Here is a 21,141-nt window from a genome sequence, read left to right on the forward strand (position 1 = left end):
ATGAGGGTGTATGATGGAGGTGTAGTGACAGTGATGAGTATAGATGAAGGTGTATGATGGAGGTGTAGTGACAGTGATGTGTATATATGAGGGTGTATGATGGAGGTGTAGTGACAGTGATGTGTATATATGAGGGTGTATGATGGAGGCGTAGTGACAGTGATGTGTATATATGAGGGTGTATGATGGAGGTGTAGTGACAGTGATGTGTATAGATGAGGGTGTATGATGTAGCTGTAGTGACAGTGATGAGTATAGATGAAGGTGTATGATGGAGGTGTAGTGACAGTGATGTGTATATATGAGGGTGTATGATGGAGGTGTAGTGACAGTGATGTGTATAGATGAGGGTGTATGATGTAGCTGTAGTGACAGTGATGAGTATAGATGAGGGTGTATGATGGAGGTGTAGTGACAGTGATGTGTATATATGAGGGTGTATGATGGAGGTGTAGTGACAGTGATGAGTATAGATGAAGGTGTATGATGGAGGTGTAGTGACAGTGATGAGTATAGATGAAGGTGTATGATGGAGGTGTAGTGACAGTGATGTGTATATATGAGGGTGTATGATGGAGGTATAGTGATAGTGATGTGTATAGATGAGGTGTATGATGGAGGTATAGTGACAGTGATGTGTATAGATGAGGGTGTATGATGTAGCTGTAGTGACAGTGATGTGTATAGATGAGAGTGTATGATGGAGGTGTAGTGACAGTGACCTGTGTTATACTTACAGTTCAGATGTTGGTTTAGTGAGTTACATATTGTTATGTGTCTGTTTTATAAAGAAGTTTGTATAATTATGCTCTCTATAATTACAGCACTTGGTTTTTAACTTATTAAGTACTGATTCCCTATGGTCCTTTTTAGGACTTGTAACAAACATTAGCTTTATCCACTTGGATAATTATCCTTATCATTGTACAGATGTGATCTCCCAGCTGTATTACTTGCTATAGAAAAATTATATTGTAAAACAATCTCTATACTATAGATCAGTGATGACTTTATGGCATATAAGTAATTAATTTTGTGTACAATGAATGGGCAAAAAGAAATGATCAATGGTCACATTTTCTTCCATGATTTTTATCTATGACAATACAGTATGTTCATATTATTTGAATAATGTTCTCATTTGTTAAATCACTACATGGGAAGTTACAGAAAAACATGACAAGCTGGTTGAATACTTTTAGTAACATTTATACAGTGACTTTGATACGCAAAACAGAAATTTCTTATGTAAAATTAAATCAATGTTGTAGTGAGTTTACTGTCACTACATCGCGTCATGGGCCTGATTTATTACGGATCGCAACTGCGATCGCAGATCCATGATAGCACAGAGAGCCTCTGCGAAAATATGCTAATGTATGCAATTGCCATCCAATCTCAGCACAACATAAGGACGCCCACTACCATTTACTCACATCCGTAATATTTTGCAAGTCTACAAAACCGTCGGAAACATCGAGTACCATCGAAACCTCACGCACAACTCCAACACGTCTGACCTAACTCAGTATTTGCTAACCTCATCGCACGCTGTGGTAGCTCAAGCTGCGCATGCCATCGCAATGGCTAATTTATGCAGGTCCCTGTAATGGCCAGGGCCGGATTAAGGGGGAGGTGACAGGGGCTGTTGTCCCTGGGCCCCCACACACAGAGGGGCCCCCACTAGCAGCGGTGCAGCTGGTGGCTTCACCCGCCGCTAGTGTCCCCGCCGCTAGTGTAGTGTAGACCACGCAGAAAGCAAGGCCATACTTCACAGCGACAAACACACAGCCGCCGACGGCAGCTGTGTGTTTTTTACAGCAGCCGATGAGAGTCACACAGACTCTCATTGGCTGCTGATTCAATGGAGGGAGCCGGCTGGAGCTCACTTATGAGCTCCGTCTTCCGGCTTCCCCCTGGGTGATGATGGGAGTGACGTCATGACGCTGACATCTCTCCCATACTTCAGGAGAAGAGGAGCCGGAGCGGACAGTGGAGGTCACGTCAGGAGCAGGGATTCAGGTAAGTTGTGTTTTTTTTTTGTGTGTAAGGGGTACTGCATAGGGGGGGCTGCTTCATGGGGGCACTGGGGGCAATGCATAGGACAACTACTGGTGGCACTGAATAGGGGAGGGCTACTACTGGGGGCAGTGTATAGGGGGGGACTACTTCTGGGGGCAATGCATAAGGGGGGACTACTGTGGGCACTTTATAAGGGGCACTGCATGGGGGGGACCACTACTGGGTCTGGGGGCACTATATAAGGGCCACTACTGAGGGCACTGTATAGGGGGACCACTACTGGGGAGTTATATAAGGGGCACTACATAGGGGGGACCACTATTTGGTCTGGGGGCACTGTATAGGGGGACCACTACTGGGGCATTATATAAGGGGCACTGCATAGGGGGGGACTCTACTGGGTCTGCGGCACTATATAAGGTGCATTATGGGGGCACTGTATAGGGGGACCACTACTGGGGCATTATATAAGGGGCACTGCATAGGGGGGACCACTACTGGATCTGGTGGCACTATATAAGGGGCACTACTGGGGACACTGCATAAGGGGACCACTACTGGGGGCACTGCATAAGGGGTATTACTACAGGGGATGGTGGTATATAGGGGCCCCCACAAGTTTGTTGCCCAGGGGACCCTACAGACCTTAATCCGGCCCTGGTAACGGCGATCAAAAGCACTGTCACGCTTGCGTTTCGCCGACCACCCCGTCACCACCCCCATATGCTCACTTCCTGTCAATCTCACTGCGATGGGTCTGTGTGGTGACTGCAGTCCAATCGCAGTGAAGCCTTTGCACACAGCGATGCACAAACGTGTGCAGAACTGCACAATCGGCCATCTGCGTGCGTAATCGCAGTTGCAATCCATAATGAATCAGGCCCCATGTCTGCATGACCCTGTTACCTGCCGCTCCTAACCGGTCAGTGCAGGGATGGCTGCAGCGTGACACTCAGTACATATTTTTCTTCTTGGTACTAACTACAAACTGCAACAGCAGCAATAATACACACTGGGCTTGAACCACAATTTGACCTATCTGTTTGTGGTGGAACAAGATAAGATTCTTGGATACAAAAATGTTAACCAAGCCAAACAAACAAATATCTCAGTTCAAAAGATATTTATTATGAAATAAAACAAAGTATTTGTTAAAATGTCACTTAACTTGGCCGTTATCTCCACTACTTAGGGCAGAGGGCATCATTTTGCACCCCCCTTGTGACACCACTGATTGGAGTTTCCTTTGTCCTAATCTTTTATATGACCCTGATGTCCGGCTCCAGATGCCACTTACAAAAATAGGTATAAATCTGTTTCCAACTACACTATTGGTTAAATACTGATAATAAACCTCTAATAAACTAATGCATGAATATATACTTAAAGACAACACCTTGAGGATTTATGGATTATCTAGTTTTCACATTCTGTTTCCATGATTTCTATAGCCTTCAACTGTGTCATGGGAATTCCATTTCTCTGGGCCCAGGCACACATGTCTTCTGCTCCCTTGCGGCCACACTTTGCATTAGCTCATTCTCCCAGATTATACAGTTCTATTTTTCTTTTCCAGAGGTAAGCGTCAATGTTCTGACATGAACCAATGCATCTGCAACTTCATTGCCATCTAGTCCAGTGTGGGTATTTACAGGGCCCTATGACACAGGCCTATGGTTGAATTGATTCCAAACTTCATTCAATAGAGCAGTGCTTCCCCAGATTATTTTGCCGTGGACTTGCCAGTTGTTCTGCCTCCATGTTGGCATCCAAGTGGTTAGGCCTTGGAACACGGCCCAGCTGTCTGTGTAGAGGACCATTGGGCTTTGGGTTTCGTCCATCACCATCAGCATGTCTTGTAGTTCTGCATATTGGCTTATCCACATTCACTGCTCTCATCCAACAGTTCTTGTGTAGCCAGCTGGAATGCTGGTGCTGTCCAGCAGCACCCTTGCATTGTCAGTGTAGCTGATCCATCTGTGAACCTGGCACATTTCTGTTGACCCCATTTATTTATTAACAGTTTCTTATATAGCGCAGCATATTCCGTTGCGCTTTACAATTGGAACATTAATAGAACAAAACTGGATAATAACAGACAGATATACAGGTAGGAAGGCCCTGCTCAGAAGCTTACAATCTATAAGGAAATAGGCATTGATCACAAGGAAAGGTTCTATATATTGCATCTGGTCCAGCCAGACTGCAGAGTATCTTGTTGGGCTGCATGATCCAGTCACACAGGAATGTCGGCCAAATGTCAGGAGGATGTGAAAGAAAGACAGTGTGTGAGGTTATGTGTGGACTGTGAAAGGGGATGTCATTAGACATGGAAGCTATGAAGGTTATGTTGGCGGTTCTGGAATCTGATAAGCTTGCCAGAAGAGGTGGGTTTTCAGGGAACGCTTGAAGGATTGGAGACTAGATCTAAGTCTTATTGTGCATGGTAAGGCATTCCATACAGTGGGTGCTGCCTGAAGAAAGTCCTGTAACCGTGAATGGGAGCAAGTAATGCGTTGGGATGAGAGATGCAGATCTTGTGCTGAGCAGAGAGGTCGGTTTGGGAGATATTTTGAGATGAGTGAAGAGATGTATGTTGGTGTGGTTTGGTTAATGGCCTTATGTGTAAGTAAAAGTATTTTGTATTGAATATGGTAGAAGACCGGCAACCAATGGAGGGACTGACAGAGCGGGGCAGCAGACGATGAATATTTAGCAAGGAAGATAAGCCTTGCAGCTGCATTAATAATGGATTGTAATGGTGATAGCCTGTTTTTGGGAAGACCAGTAAGGAGACTATTGCAATAGTCAATGCGGGAAATAATGAGTGCACAGATCAGAGTTTTTGCAGTGTCTTGTGTGAGATATGGTCGAATTTTGGATATGTTTTTTAGATGTATGTAACATGATTTTGAGACAGATTGAATGTGGGGAACAAAAGGCAGTTCAGAGTCAAGGATGACACCAAGGCAGCGAGCTTTTAGAGCAGAATGGATTGTCGAGTTATCAACCGTGATAGAGAGATCAGGTTGGTAACTGTTCTTGGCCGGTGGAAATATAATTAATTCTATTTTAGAAATATTAAGTTTCAGGTGGTGAGATGACATCCAAGATGAAATGGCAGAAAGACATTCAGTGACACGGACCAATACAAATGGTGATAAATCTGGGGAGGATAGGTAGATTTGAGTATCATCTGCATACAAATGGTACTGAAATCCAAAAGAGCAGATTAGTTTGCCAAGAGAGGTGGTATAGTTTGAGAATAACAAAAGACCCAAGACAGAGCCTTGTGGTACTCCAACTGATAGAGGTAGTGAAGAGGAGGCAGAGCCAGAAAAATGAACAGTAAAAGAACGATCAGATAGGTAGGAAGAGAACCATGAAAGAGCTGTGTCCTTAAGACCTTGGGATTGTAGTGTTTGTATGAGGAGAGAGTGGTCAACAGTGTCAAAAGCAGCAGAGAGATCTAGAAGAATTAGGAGTGAGTAATGACCTTTAGCCTTGGCAGTGACCAGATCATTTACTACCTTAGTCAGTGCTGTCTCTGTGGAGCATTGGGAATGAAATTCAGACTGAAGTGGGTCCAATAAGTTGTGTGAGTTTAAAAAGAGTGTGAGGCGGGTGTAGACAAGTCTATCAAGCAGCTTGGAGAGGCATGGGAGCTGGGAGATAGGATGGTATTTTGAGAGAGTGTTGTGGTCAGAATTTTGTTTTTTCAGAATGGGAGTAATCACTGCATGCTTGAACAGTGAAGGAAAGATGCCAGTAGCGAGAGACAGATTGCAGATTTTAGTTAGGGTTGGGAAGAGCACAGGAGACAGAGCTTTACTGAGTTGCGAGGGTATAGGATCTAGAGGAAAGGTAATAGAGTAGGAGGATGAGAAGAGTGTAGATACTTCATCTGCATTTGTGAGGACAAATGAAGAGAATGAGCCAGTGGGTTCTGGTAGAAAATTGAGCAGGTCACTAGCTGAGGAAGAGCATACCATTTCATTTCGGATCTTATCAATCTTGAGCTTAAAATAGGAAGCAAGATCATTCGCACTGATAGTAGCAGGTGGGTTGGGTGAGGGATGGGTAAGAAGCTGTTTAAATGTATTAAAAAGTCACTTGGGGTTAGAGGCTTGAGCAGAGATAAGAGATTGGAAATATGTTTGTTTGGCAGCGTCCAGAGCAGCACGATAAGAGTTGTAGATAGTCTTATATGTGAGGAAGTCACTTGGAGTACGAGACTTTCGCCACTGACATTTTACTTTATGTGAGAGTTTTTGTAGATGCCTTGTTAAGTTAGAATGCCATGGTTGACGTCTAAGTCTACATGGTGTGTGATGAGTAGCTGGAGCTACTTCATCGAGGGCTTTTTCTAGAATCTGGTTTAGGTGTGATGCAGCAGTCTCAGGAGAAGTGAATGCAGAAATTGGTGAGAGTTGTTGTTGTAGAAAGGTAGATAGTTGTTGAAAGTTAATAGCATTAATATTTCTATGGGTTTTAGGAGGCTTGGGTGATTTCAATGACATAGAGGTTGATGTAATGGAGGAGAGTGTGCAGGTGATAAGGTTGTTATCTGAGAGAGGGAAAGGATAATTAGTGAAATCAGAAACTGAGCATACAAGTAATAGATCTTAGTGTCACAGGTGATGCTGGATATACAAAAAGTTGTTAAAAATACTTAGGGCCTGATTCAGAGCTGAACGCTCTGAGCGGAACGCTCGCTCTGAATCAGTGCCCTCCTACCTGAAAATGGAGTGGCCTCCTGGCCGCTCACATAGCTGTGGGTGACCACCCACAGCATATGCGAGCGGCCAAAAAGATGGTCGCGATGGTCTTTGACCATTGCGACCATCGGGCTTGCGATGAGACTCTGCGGTAGGGTCTCACTGCCGCAAGCCCAGGAGTGATTTTGGCTCTATAAGAGCCTAAATCACTCCCACTGACATCATTACTGATGTCAGTGGGGCCGGCTTCAGACGGTAGGCGTTCCCATCGGAACGCCTCCGTCTGACCACCACACCCACCAAAGGGGGCGTGCTGTCAGTCACCATCGACAGCACGCCCCCTTTGGTGCGAGACCCCGAGCGACATATTTCTCGTCGCTCGCCGGGTCTCGCGCATGCGCACGACGGAGCTCCCTCCGTCATGCGCATGCGCATTCGGCAAACATTGACCCGCTTGTGAGCGTCATTTGCTCGTGAGCGGGTCTGAATGACCCCCTTAATCCTTTGTTGAAGATAAAATAGAGGTCTTTCCAACTACCACTCCTCACAGGATCTCAGAAATTCATATCGACTCTCATGTGATATACAAAGAGAAAAAACATAGCATACAGATTTCTTTTTCTTTTAGTGATAATATATCCAATGTCCCAGATATAACAAAAATTAAATTGAAATGATGTATTCAGTCTAAATGTGGCAGAATCCACGTACCACGACTCACATATCAATATGTAAAGATGATCACATCTAGGTATCTTTTTATCCTTCCACCATAAAAACCTTCCCAGAAATCAATCCACAGTGAGATAACCAAGGCGGCATATACTTGCATACCTTACTTACATTAAGTGTACACTATGATGACTCATAAAGGTTTCTTTATTCCATCCTCAATGCTTTCCCGGCTTAACCCCATCCATATTCATCCTCATAATAAATAGGAGAAGGAGAACCGTGGGTATGGCCAATATTTAATAAACGTGTAAACAAAATTAATACATAAAAATAAAAATGCAACAAAAATGATGACCTGAGAAATAGAGTGATGGGTCTGGAATCCACCGCCTTATTCAGGAAAGTCACCAAGATAAAGTGTCCAGTGCAGCATATAACCCCTGCAACCAACATGTTTCAATCTGTCCTCTGCAGATCTTTTTCAAGGTATAAGGGGTAATACATACAAGGGCATCTTAAATACCCTAACTAATTAGTCAATTGATGAGAAAATTGATAAAACAATTGCTAAAACATACTGGTCCCATGTATAGATAAATGCATCTCATATCCAAGTTAATAAGATTATGGGTAACCCATATTCCCGGGCAGAGTCATTGTATCTATTGTCCCAGACCTCATAGGCACTTCCAGTGGGGACACTTTCGGAAAAATGGACTTAGACTTAGCACGCTGTTTTCCTTCTTGCACTCCACATGTCTCCCACTTGGACCGCAACTCTGGAGTCTCCACGTCATATCGATGTGCCCTGGAACAATCTCTCCAAAGCGCGACGTGTCACGTGGTGCACGTGATGCAGATTATCCAGACAGTCGGAAACAGCATCCCCAGTGCACAACGCACCTCCGGATAACACAAAGGGGAAAACACCAATGCGAGTCCTTTGTTTAGGCAGCCATATTGGAGACTTGTTGTTAGTAAAACAATCTCCTATGGGTATAAATAGCACAATAGATATAAGATATAGTGTCATATAAAAAAAACATGAAATATCATATAATAAAAATTACAAAATCATACAATAAAAAGGGCTCGTGCAGATAGAGAATAAAAGACCTTATGTGAAACATAAAAACACCATAAAACATATATGAAATCCATTAATAAAAACTATTTAAAAAAACCTTTATAAAAACCATTTAATTTCAAAATCTTTGTTTAGACCATCGGGAGCCAATGTCTTATAGTTAAAAATCATTTTAATTTCCTCCCTGGTGATCGTAGCCATAGTATCTTTAGATCTTATCGATCCTTTAATTAATGTTAGGCCCAAGAAATTTTTAATACCTTCTATAGAACTATTATGTGTGGATTTGATGTGTGATGACAACGAATGGGAGTCTAAACCTTTTTTATATTTCGGAGATGTTCTCCGATCCTAATTTTTAGACTTCTAGTTGTCCGTCCAATGTAGTACAATCCACAACAGCATTCTATAGCATAGATAAGGTTCTTGGAGTTACAAGTTATGAAGTCTAATATTTCAAAGTTCTGTCCATTTATAATGACAGATGAAAATTTCTTCTTTTCCAGGCTTTTTACATTCCTGCAGCCCAAACATAAACCACATCTGTGAAACCCCACTGATCTATTCTGACTTTAGATGCGCACTACTTACTAATTTTGTTTTTATATTAGCAGCCTTTCTATAGATGTGAACAGGTTTAGATGGAATAATGTTTCCCAAAATGGGATCCCTCTGGAGTATTGACCAATGTTTTTTAAAAACCTTTTCAATCTCCCTATATTGGGAATTATAATCTGAGACGAAAGCCCACTGGAGCTTATCATCTTTAGGTTTCTTTGATTTATTAATTAATAATTCTTGTCGGTCTGTTTCTGTTATTAGTTTAAGTTCTTTTACAACATGGTTCTCTTCATAGCCGCTAACTAAGAAGGCCTCCTTCATTTTATCTGCCTGTTCTTTAAAAACTTCTAACTTGGTACTATTCCTCCTGATCCTTTTGAATTGACCCCTTGGAATGGAGGTCAATCATTGATGGTGGTGACATCTCCCCACCTGTATGTATGAGAGGGAGTCAGTGGGTTTTTGAAAGATTTGATCAGGAGGTTTCTATCTTCCAGGTACATCATGACATCTAAAAAGTTAATCATCTCAGTCTGAATATCAAAAACCAATCTGATACCACGGTCATTACAATTAAGTCTGGCACAAAAATTTTCTAGATGTGTCCTTTCCCCCTTCCAAATAAAAAATATATCGTCGATATAACGACACCAGAGCACCAAGTTTGCCCCCTGGGGGTTATGGTTCCAGATATTTAAATCCTCCCATACCCCCATAAAAATATTCGCATAATTAGGGGCAAACCTGGTGCCCATAGCCGTCCTGACCTCTTTAAGATAAAAATCATTCTTAAAAATAAAATAATTATGCCTTAAGATAAAATTGATGCCCTGTATTAAAAAATCTTGTAGATCCACATCCATATTTGAGCCCTGTAGTGTAAGTCTAACATCCTCTACACCATGATCATGTGCGATAATGGTGTATAGGGAACTGACATCTGCACTAACCATTATAAAATCATTATCCCATTGTAGGTTCTGAATTTTATTTAAAAAATCCCTAGTATCCTTAAGGTGCAATTTATTTAGAATAACTAGTGGCTGTAAATGAAAATCTATAAATTTGGATAGATTAGCTGTAACCGAATCTAGGCCCGACACAATGGGTCTCCCGGGGGGATGGATAGGATCTTTATGCACTTTTGGCAGTATGTAAATAACCTGTACTACAGGTTTATCTGTATTCTGAGTTGGTTAATATGCCTTTATTTGTATACAATTCTACCAAACCTTTAAGGTCTTTCATAAATATTTCTGTAGGATCTTTCCTTAACTTCTTGTATGTATGAACATCATTCAGCTGTCTAATGACTTCATTTTCATAATCTTCAATGTCCATAAGAACGATCCCACCACCCTTATCTGCGGGTTTAATTATAATATTTTTATTTGCACCCAATTCCTTAAGGGCATTTCTTTCCCCATAGTTCAAATTAAACTACATTTTCTTTGTTGTTATATCTTTTAGATCTTCCAACACTTGGGCAGAAAAGGTATCAATAAAGCTCCCGGTTTAAATGCAGAGGAAAAAAAGAGAATTTGGTCGAAACGAACTTGTTTCAGGTTCTCCCATCGTTTGTTGATCCTCGCTTTCTTTCATAAGGAAATTTTTTTTTACTGTCAATTTCCTTATATATTTCTGCATGTCAATATAAAAGGCAAAGTCATTAATTTTTGCTGAAGGGGCATATTTTAAACCCTTACTGAGGACTGAAATTTCGCTCTCCCAGTTAATTTGTCACACTGTCTAGCTGTTAGCTCGGCAGTCATCTTATCCTCATTGGGTTTATCCCTTTTCCTACGGAGTCTCTGTTTCCATCTCCTTTGTATTTTCCCCCGCGTTTACCTCATTTTCTATACTTCATTAAAGTCTGTGTCTTTTCTCTTCTGTCCCCTAAAAATTGGTTCCTACCTGTAGAAATCGGTAGGCCCACTAAGGGATTAAATCTGTTCTGATCAGGAGTGATTAGGTTCTCATATATTTGATGTTCATTATTCTCACTATGGTTCTGCCACCAATTATAATTTTCCCTCCTTCTTCGATATGGTTTATTATTACCCATATGATACTCTCTCCCTTTAGTAATATATTCCTTCCTGTTATATCTATATGTTCTCCTATAGTCGCTCCTCATCTCTCTACTTTTATAATGCTGATGATCAATGAACCTCTTCTCATGTTTGGCCGTGGGTGACCTGATGGTCAAATGTGATGTTTCATTCACCTTATTCTCAAAATCTCTCTCTTCCTATTTTTGTTCCTTCCGTTTTGAGCACTTTCTATATTGCAAAATTTTTCTACCTGAAACTGAGCATGGTCTGTTAAATACAAGATCAAGGCAGTGGCCCTCCTGATGATTAGAGGAATCAGTCCATTGGGAGAGGCTAAGAGAGGAGGTTAGAGAGAGTAGTCTGAAGGCGTGAGGTGATTGTGGACAGTCAATGGGGATATTGAATTTACCCATAATGATGGTGGAGATGTCTGGGGATAGGAAGTGAGGGAGCCAGACAGAAAAATGTTCCAGAAATTGTTGGGGTGTCCCAGGTGGGCTATATATAGCAGCAACTCATAGAGAGAAAGGGGTGAAAGTCCTGATAGAATGTACTTCAAAATATGTAAATGTGAGTGATGGGACTTGTGGGAGAACTGTGTATGTGAAAGATTGGGAGAGTAATATTCCTACCCCACCTCCTTTACAATTACCAGGCCTGGAGGTGTGTGAGAACTGTAGGTTACCATGTGAAAGTGAAGCAGGGGAGACAGTGTCTGATTGTGTAAGCCATGTTTCTGTAATTGCCAGAAGGTTGAGGTTAGTTGAAATAAAGAGGTCATGGTTGGATGTTAGCTTATTGCAGACAGAGCATGCATTCCATAAGGCACATTTTAGTGGCTTGGAGGGTACAGGGAGGCACGCAATGTTTATGAGGTTAGCTGGATTTACAGTTTGTTGTGGGTGTGGCATGTGGGTTGGGCCTGGATTTGGTGATACATCACCAGCTAATAGAAGCAGCAGGAGAGATATATAAATATAGTTGTGGGATTTGCCTGAAAGTTTTTTATGCTGACAGGTTGTGGATGTTTTTGTCAGTGTGTATAGATAAGTTAAAAGATCATGTGTGTTTGTAAGAGGAGAGTAGATTAATGAGGCAGCAATATGTACAGAAGGATGAGCTGCAGGGAGAGTAAAGGATGTAGTAGTCTTAGAGATGATTCCATGGAGTGAGATTATTAAGAGAAGTTTTTGATACATTGTTTTTTCTCAAAACATTAGAAAATATGCAAAACACAAACTACATTTAAGTAATGATATTGTAATTACCTGGTCTTAGATGTTGTTCAACATTTGTTCAGCTGTTGTATAACTGTTACATAAATTACACTTTCTGTTCTAATACACTTAGTGCTTATAATACACGGCTGCCGCAATAATTTAGCATTTGACTCTGCCACCTGAACTGTTCTCCCACCTGTTTGCAGTAGGGGTAGTTCCTTTTCTTCACTTGTCTGTCTGACAGTCTGAAAAGATGGCTGCATTGCTATTGAAAGAGTCCATAAAAGTTCTGTATCAGTGCAGGCAGCACCATAATCCAGTCCTGGTATCTTTGACAACAATGGTAAACTTGACATGCCCAGCAAGTGGCTGTGGTATAATGGGTACAATTTAATGGCCTTATTGTTTCATGCGTATCTTTTCTTGTACGTACCATTGTCCAAGTATCAAAGTCTGATTTGCATCCCTCTGTTAAGAACAATCCATTCCTCTGCTTTGACCTCTTCAGCAATCAGCATATCAGGTCTGGTAACCGCTGTTGGTGACTGTTCATCTTCAGCTGATTCACAACCACTGACTGATAAGGTTTGGTCAGGAAATACACTGGGGTCTTATCATTCTTACTACTCACTATTGGCTATTCTACAATACAAAACACAGTGTTTACATCCCAATTTTTTCTCTTTTCTTCTCTGTTATCAAACAGCAATTCCCCAATCAGTTTGTCTGTTGTGGGTGCAAAACTGTTGTGCATTAGCATATGTGATGGCTCACTGGTTATCAATATCAGTGTGTTTTCCACCACTACTGTCTCATCAATAGCTGATAAACCATAAACGTCATTTGCCATTCATGCTTATTCATCACAAACACTTTGTTCATTTTTTTTCATTGTGAAACTTCACAGTAACACTCTGGTAATCATGCCAAATAAATGAAATATCCTCATGGGGCAGTCTTTTATCTTAGGGGTATGGACTTTGACTGCACCCCCTGGCTCTTGGTAACTCCCATTCCTCACTAGGCATCATAACCACTCCCCCATCATCACCTGGCCCCACTCTTTCTAATGGGCACACAAACACTTCCTGATTCTTGTTCAGTTCACCACATATAGCAAACTGGACAGGGGTTGGTAATTCAGATGTACCATCATGCATCTCACAAACCATTTGCATTTTGTCAGCAACCTCATTTTTTAATTCATCTGGCCATACTGCCCCATGCACAGATTCACTGCCATTCATTTTAGAATTATACTCTTGTTCTAGCAAAGTGTGACTATCAGGATATTCTGTAATATATGTGGAATCTTCTGATTCATTCACTGTTTCTATATGCAAACATTTTTTCTCAATTACAGCTGTGTCTGTGAAGTGCATTTTTCTCTCCCTTTTCCTATCTCAGCAGCTGCTGAGTAATGAACCCCCTCACTGCCCTCATTTGTGAATTCACTGGACAATTTTGGTTTAGGTTTCCTCTCACTGTATGTAAGAAAGGTTTTTTTTTATCATGGCTGCATTCTACTGCATAGATTCTAAGTCAAGATTCCCCCTCCCTTCACAGCATCTATGGAGGGCATCCCTTTAGAAATCAACATTTCATTGTTCTCTCTTAACTCAGAACCAACATACTGCTTGCTCATATTATGCTTTCTCAGCCAGCTTAGTTTCCAACTTATCCCTTAGCAAATTTGCATATTTCTTAGAAAAAATTAAAATGCATTTTTCTTGTTTGTTCAGTAAGACAAATAAACCTGTAAAACAGACAGTAAGACATACAACATGCAACATACACTGTGATTGATCAGATCACATTAGACAGAGGAACATTCCTTTCAGGTCCATAATAGTCCAAAGCTACTGACCCATGAAGGGAATTTACAATGGGTTTTCACAACCCTTAAACCACAGACTACACATCCTAAGCAGATTGATAGCTATTAATGCTTTGTATCCCACTTCTGACACCACTAATGTTCTTGGTGGAACAAGATTCTTTGATACAAAGACGTTAATCAAGCCAAGCAAACAAATATCTCAGTTCAAAAGATATTTATTACAAAATAAAACAAAGTATAGTATAAAATATCACATAAATTACTTGTTTACTCCACTAGTTATGGTTAGACACTGTATACAGGAGCCTCAATCCCAATACTGGGGGCTGAATTTAAAGATAACAATTCCTGGTCAATCTCTGCATATCAGCATCAGGCAAAGGCTGATTGGAGTTTCCTTTGTTCTAAACTTATTTACCATCCTGCCAGTGAGCTCCAAACACAACCAGGATATTTGTCCAGCAGCCTTAAGTTAATAGGTTATGGTCCCCATACACCGACTCTGCTAACAGGTTATGTGCTCAGCACCAACATGCTGATGCCCACTGCCTTCACCTCAGGTACCACTCAAATAGTGTGCTAAACATAATTCTAACCACTGGGGTAGAACTACAGATAGCTTTGGTGTGAAACAAGCCGATACAGAGATCAACAAAGCTGCAAATGATATGGTGTATGAGTGTTCTTGGGGTTTTTAATGAGTTGTACTTATTTTATAATTTTTATTACATAACTTAAATACAGTAAATTGGTATTTTAGATAAGAAAATAAAAACCTATTCTTTTGATTATACTTGCCTTCTCTCCCAAAACATTTTGGAGACACCCAAATCCCACGAGTCTAGGTGGAAGGATGACATTATCGTGACCCCACTCCTGCTTTACAATGTTGGTAATTATGGCATTGTATATGCTGGTTTGTGGCCACATTGATGTGCCCGTGTCATCAACATGTCATCACGCCCCTCCACAAAGCCCACTTGGCCGCACCATGGCTCCCGCACCTTGACCTGGGTGACTTCTCCCTGCGGGGCAGCCAGAAAGTAGGTAAGTATACTTTTGATTGGTGGCCATATTAAGTTTTGGTTTGTAATATCCACATGCACAACTGCACAGAATATATCTTGAAATGTCACTGAAAAGCTTGGAACTATTGATGTAATATACTGTACAGGGTAAGTAAACTACCATAACACCAATAGTAATGTAGGGTAGGCACAATAATGTTCAGAGAAGAAAGTGGTAGACACTTTAGGGCTCATGCTGACTTGGACATATACAGATGTCATGTGTCACCATACACCTAACCAGGGTTGGACTGGCCTACAGGGATACAGGGGAAATCCCCGGGGGGCCCCACTGCCTGAAGGTCCCACCCCATCCTCTAGGGGTGGAGCAGGCTCATGGATGAACTCGGGTGCTTGATTTGCTTCTATGGAAACCACACTAAGATTAGCCATACTGCCAATCAAAGTGGGTGGTGCTCACAAACCCCTGCCACCTCTTTTGGGCCCTGTTCTTTGTATGCCCTCTCTAATGGTTGGCCAAGTCCATCTGTTTTGGCTGGCCACACCCCCTCTGTTGGCTGGTCACAACACTTAAGCTTGAGCCCCTACCACTGCATTCCCTGGCGGGCCCCCTCATGCCCCAGTCCGACACTGCACCTGACATCAAATTGCCCCCAAAAAAACCATTTGGTGCACCACAGACTTTGTGACTAATCCATGCCATGCATCCTGCCACATAATTTTGTGGTGAACATGTGCCCTATTCACACCACTGAGATGACAACAGTACAGTGCATCATTAATACAATATGTACTGTATATTCTTCCTTCTCAAGTACAAATAATAGTAGCAAAAATCATATTCTAAGACAGGCCCCCAAAGTCATCTTATATAGACACAGACAATGAAAAAAGCTTTAAAGATGAAAAGCAATCAGCCAATAGTAGGTACAGTATTTAGTATTGTAGACCATCATCAACAGCAGCAGGTATTTCCACCAACCCCCAAGCACCTGGAATTGACACCTCTACTGACAGATTGTAAATGTACTAATGTACTGTACTCCACAGGCCATGATTCCAGGTATTGTGTAATCAGAACTAATGTTACAGGGCCTGATTCAGCAAGGATTGCAACTGCGATTATGCATGCTATAGGCCGATTGTGTACTTCTACGCATGCGTATGCATTACAGTACACCTGCATGAAGGGCTCACTGCATTCGGGACTGTGATCGCAGTCACTATACAGATCCAGCACAGAGTGATTGACAGGAAGTTCCATTTGAGGGTAGTGCTGGGGGGGATCGGCGATATGCAGGCATGTCAGTGCGTTTGAATGCCGTTACAGAGTCATGCAAGAATTACCCACTGCAATGGCATACGCAGCTTGAGCTACCACAGAGTGCGACGTGGTTAGCAATTTATGAGTAAGGTCTGACCTTGTGCAAGTGTGCGGCTCTGATGGTACTCGATGTGTACAATGGTTTTGCTATTTTGCTAAATATTACGGATGTGAGCAATGGGAAGTGGGCATCCTGATGTTGTACTGAGATAGCACTGCTATCGCAATGGATTAGCATATTTCCACAGTGGATCTGCATGTGATTACGGAGATGCAGGTCCACAGTCTGTTACACTCCAAGTAGATGCTCTTTATCTAGGCTCCAACTCATAAATACTTAGACATCATAGATGTGCTGTGGGCCTGCTCTCCGCCCACTTCCTAGTTACAGCCAATCACCTGCAACCTGGAGGTATATACGACTTGACATTTACAGCACCAGTGCCTTGTTATTGTTCTTTCACTCTAGTAATTCCCATTCTCCTGGTGCTGCTGTTTGATGTCCTCGACTTTGAACCATGGCATCATCTGATGTCCATCCCTCGGCTGCAATGACAGATTCCTGACTGTTTTATACATTCATAATGTCAAAATTCAGAATGTTGACAATGACAGAACGTCAGGAGTCAAACTATAACGTATGAAGCTGCGCTAAATAGGTAGATGAAATATATACTAAAACAGGCTGCAACAGATGAAATAATAAAGGAATCCTCTGCTAACTTTTGAGATGTTAAATTTAGAAATGGGAGAGATTTCAGTGCATGCACTGCTGTTACTGACAAAATAAACAGATAATGGCATATATTGTAAAATTCATAAATATTTTATTATAATCTGATAAGTATATAATGTATTTAACTAAAGTCAAATATATATATACTGTATATTACATGAACTAAATACTGTAAAATTGTATAATACTGGTATACAATGTATAAGACCATACAACATGTAACACATAAAATTTGCATTTGTAATAAGGAAGCTCTCTTCTTATATTAATCCTTGTATCACTTTGTCACTAATCAGTGTGCTGTGCAGGATCTCCTGCCATTATATCCAGGGTCTTATTGACTAGTATAACAGTTTTGGAATGTACAGTATATGAGTGTATCAAATATACATAATAGGAGACACCTCCTGGTTTTTTACTCACCCTATTATGGTGACTTCTCTGAGTCAATATCTTAGCTGTGGGTCCGGTGTTGGTCCTCTCCAATTCCTCCGGTATCTAGGTGTATGTGAGGCATGACTTACACCCTATGCATGGTACAGATTTCCAAGTCTTGTGAGGGGCAAGCCACTGAGAATCGAAGAGAGTCTGCCAGTAAACTTTTCACATGCTGGCAGTCCAAGTGCCTGACAGTCAGCATGACATTACTGTAATTTTTCTTATCAACGCGTTTCGCCTGGCACAGCAAGCTTCATCAGGATAGTGATCGAGTCTCTGCCATTCAGCCTCTTATATTAGTCGTGGAGGAGTTTTCTGTGTTGCATGTGTGACATAATTTCCTCCCTTACTCAGAGCTGTGTGAACAACATATCTGCCCTCTTTCAAATATAATAATGCCTTTTGTGTAGTAGTATTGGTGTCCCCTTATATAAACCATTTTTTTATTGAATTCTGTATCTACAAATAATGACATACTTTACATATACCTATAACACATTACCTATAACATGGACATTCTAATGGCTGATCAACACCTATGCCTTAATCTATGTAAAATATTTAATATTGTTGTTTCAGATGGTGTGAAGAAGCATATCTACAGTGTATAATATAGGATCAAATTTATTAATGTTCTATTCATGTTTAAAAATAATAAATAAAAAATCAAACGGGTGAGAAAGTATATCAAATGTATGGCAAAGTATATTAATTGTTAATATGGTTGTGGTAATAGTAGAAATATTCCTTCTGTGTATAATGTAAAGCTTGAAATTCAATCATTTTAGGAGTTATTCGATATATATAATGTATACGGGTTGGTTCTAATCCTTCCAAGGCAGTAATTGTTATATTGCTATATTTTGTAACAGTTTATGTATGTTTTGTTATGTCCAAATATAGGAAAAGGTAGGATACTATTATCTAATTGCTTTAAGGCTACTTATGAGGCTAGAAAAAGGTTTATTTCTATATCTGTATTTAGTCCTTTGGATGTCATTGTTTCTAATTCAAATACAGGTTGAGTCTCCCATATCCAAATATTCCGAATTATGGAATATTCCGAAATATGGAATATTTTTATCTTGACTGAGATAGTGAAACCTTTGATTTTTGATGGTTCAATGTACACAAACTTTGTTTAAGCCACAAAAGTATTAAAAATAAAGTATAACATTACCTATAGGCTGTGTGTATAAGGTGTATATGAAACATAAATAAATTTCATGTATGTACACAAACTTAGTTTGAGCCACAAAAGTATTGAAAATATTGTATAAAATTACCTTCAGGCTGTGTGTATAAGGTGTATATGAACCACAAATGCATTCTGTGTTTAGATTTGGGTCCTATTCCTAAGACATTTCAATATGGTATATAATTATTCCAAAATACGGAATATTCCAATATCCAAAATACCCCTGGTCCCAAGCATTTTGGATATGGGAGACTCAACCTGTATAATTTTTGTCTCTTCTTTGGTCAGGTTCTTCTCAAAATTGCCTCCTTTCCACTGTGTAGTTATCTTCTTTAGTCCTACCAACTGTAGTTCTGAAGGATTGCTGTTTTGTGCTTCCTTAAAATATATTGGTGTGCTTTGATTGTTCCATTTGTTTTTAATGTTACATGTTAATTTATTCTCACATTCAATGTTCTTGCTGTCTTGCCTATATAGTATACTGTTAACTGCATGGGCAATTAAGGAGATAAATGACTCTTTGCTGTGGCAGGTATTTTTCTCTCTTATTTTATACTCTTTTGCATTAGAATTGGACTGGACTTCCTTCATACTGTAGGTTTGAGGCTGTTGTTTTTAGTTTTCTTACACACAGCACAGGTTACATACAGATCTGCCAAGCTACATCATTGCCTGTAATGCAGTGAGTCACGCTATGTGTGGCATGAGATGACGGGGACGCGCAATAGCGTCTCCATTCAATCCTATGGAGATGCACTCCCGCGATTGGGGACGCGCGAGTGCATCTTCATAGGTTTGAATGGAGATGCACTCCCACAATCTGGGGTGTGCCATAGCGTAGCGTGGCACATAGCGTGATTCTCGGGCACGTTTGTGCCATGATTCACAAAAATCTAACTGGGCGCATCTGTACTTGTAGAAACCTGTGTAGTTTGAATTCAGCCAGGTATTATTTGTTTTTTCTTTCTTTTCTCTTAGGTGGCTCCTTTCCAGAGTCATTCTAATTGTATTATTTATTATATATTATCTTCATCTGCCAATAGAATGTGCCAGTGTCTTTTTAGGATTTATTCCAGGAAATTGGTTTTCCTGAAAAGTCCGAGATGAAGAGAGAATATTTTTGTTCCCTTTACACATGTGCGGGTATGGTTCCCAGAGAACCAACAACAACCAAATTTAGGGGTTCCCATTTGAACTGAGTTTTAGTTCAGAATCATTTTGGGGTACCAAGTAGAACTGAGTCCTGATTCAGTTCTTCCCATGGTTCGATATTGGTTTTAAAACCAATCTCAGGTTTTGGATTGTATGTAAACATGTCCAAACAACATGATTTTAGATATCTTTTTTAATTTTTTTGAAAAAAAAATACTGATCCAAAACCAAAACATGTGTGGGTGGTTTTGCAAAACTAAAACACGATATTGAATTTGGATCCAAAACCAAAACATGGGGGTTGGCTCACATCCCTAGTTCCCCCAATGGTTTCTTCTTGTACTTGAGAAGGTCTGCTCTGCTTCTCTGCAAAGAGTCTCAATTTTCTTTTGATCATTTTTTAATTTCTCAGTTCTAAAATTCTTTTCCATTAACTTTACTAATAAATCCTGATAGTTTATAGAAATCACAATTTTTTTAGCAGTTTCTTCTGATTTGCCTGAATTTGTCTCCTGGGATATTTGATAACCATAAATTATGGTAGTTGCTTGTTGCTTCAAGGTGGCTGTTAAGGTCTGGAGACTTTATTATTTGTCTCGATCTGTTTGCCTTCCACAAAGATTGTGAGTTCTTTGAAGTTTATACTTTCTTCACTTTTTACACTAGTGAACTCCAGATTCACTGTAGTATTGAGGTTTTTAATAAATTATTCCAATCCACTTGTTTCACCTTACCATATTATAAAAATATCATCACTATATTGAGCCCATAATATAAGATTCTTTGAGAATTCTTTTGTTTGTCTAGATGTTTCATTCCCCCCATTGCACTAAAAATAAGTTTGCATATGACCGAGTGAATTTTGTTCTCATTGCTGTTCCTTTGTTCTGTGTGTAGAAATTATCCTTAAACCAGAAGTAGTTATGTTCCAATATTTCTTCTAGGATAAAATCTACTTGTGTTTGTTCCAGTCCTAAGCATTTTTTAAGTATTTTTTGGACATTTTTGCATCCAATAGTGTTGTCTCTACAGGTATATAGTGACTTTGCGTCACATGTTGCTAATCAGTATTTCTTTTACATTGTATT

General features: G+C 40.4%; 1 protein-coding gene across 1 annotated transcript in view; it reads right to left on the minus strand.

The window, feature by feature from the left end:
- LOC148505889 (extracellular calcium-sensing receptor-like) overlaps window positions 1–13,719 on the minus strand; it is an 89,010-nt gene extending 75,291 nt beyond the window's left edge. The window contains 2 exon segments of the mRNA XM_088447606.1: window positions 10,283–10,427; window positions 13,389–13,719. Of these exon segments, the coding sequence (XP_088303732.1) occupies window positions 10,283–10,427; window positions 13,389–13,719 (476 nt within the window).
- Window positions 13,720–21,141: the final 7,422 nt, after the last annotated feature.

Source organism: Taudactylus pleione, unplaced genomic scaffold (assembly GCF_031769625.1).
Source record: "Taudactylus pleione unplaced genomic scaffold, aTauple2 ptg000435l, whole genome shotgun sequence".
NCBI classification, from domain to species: Eukaryota; Metazoa; Chordata; class Amphibia; order Anura; family Myobatrachidae; genus Taudactylus; species Taudactylus pleione.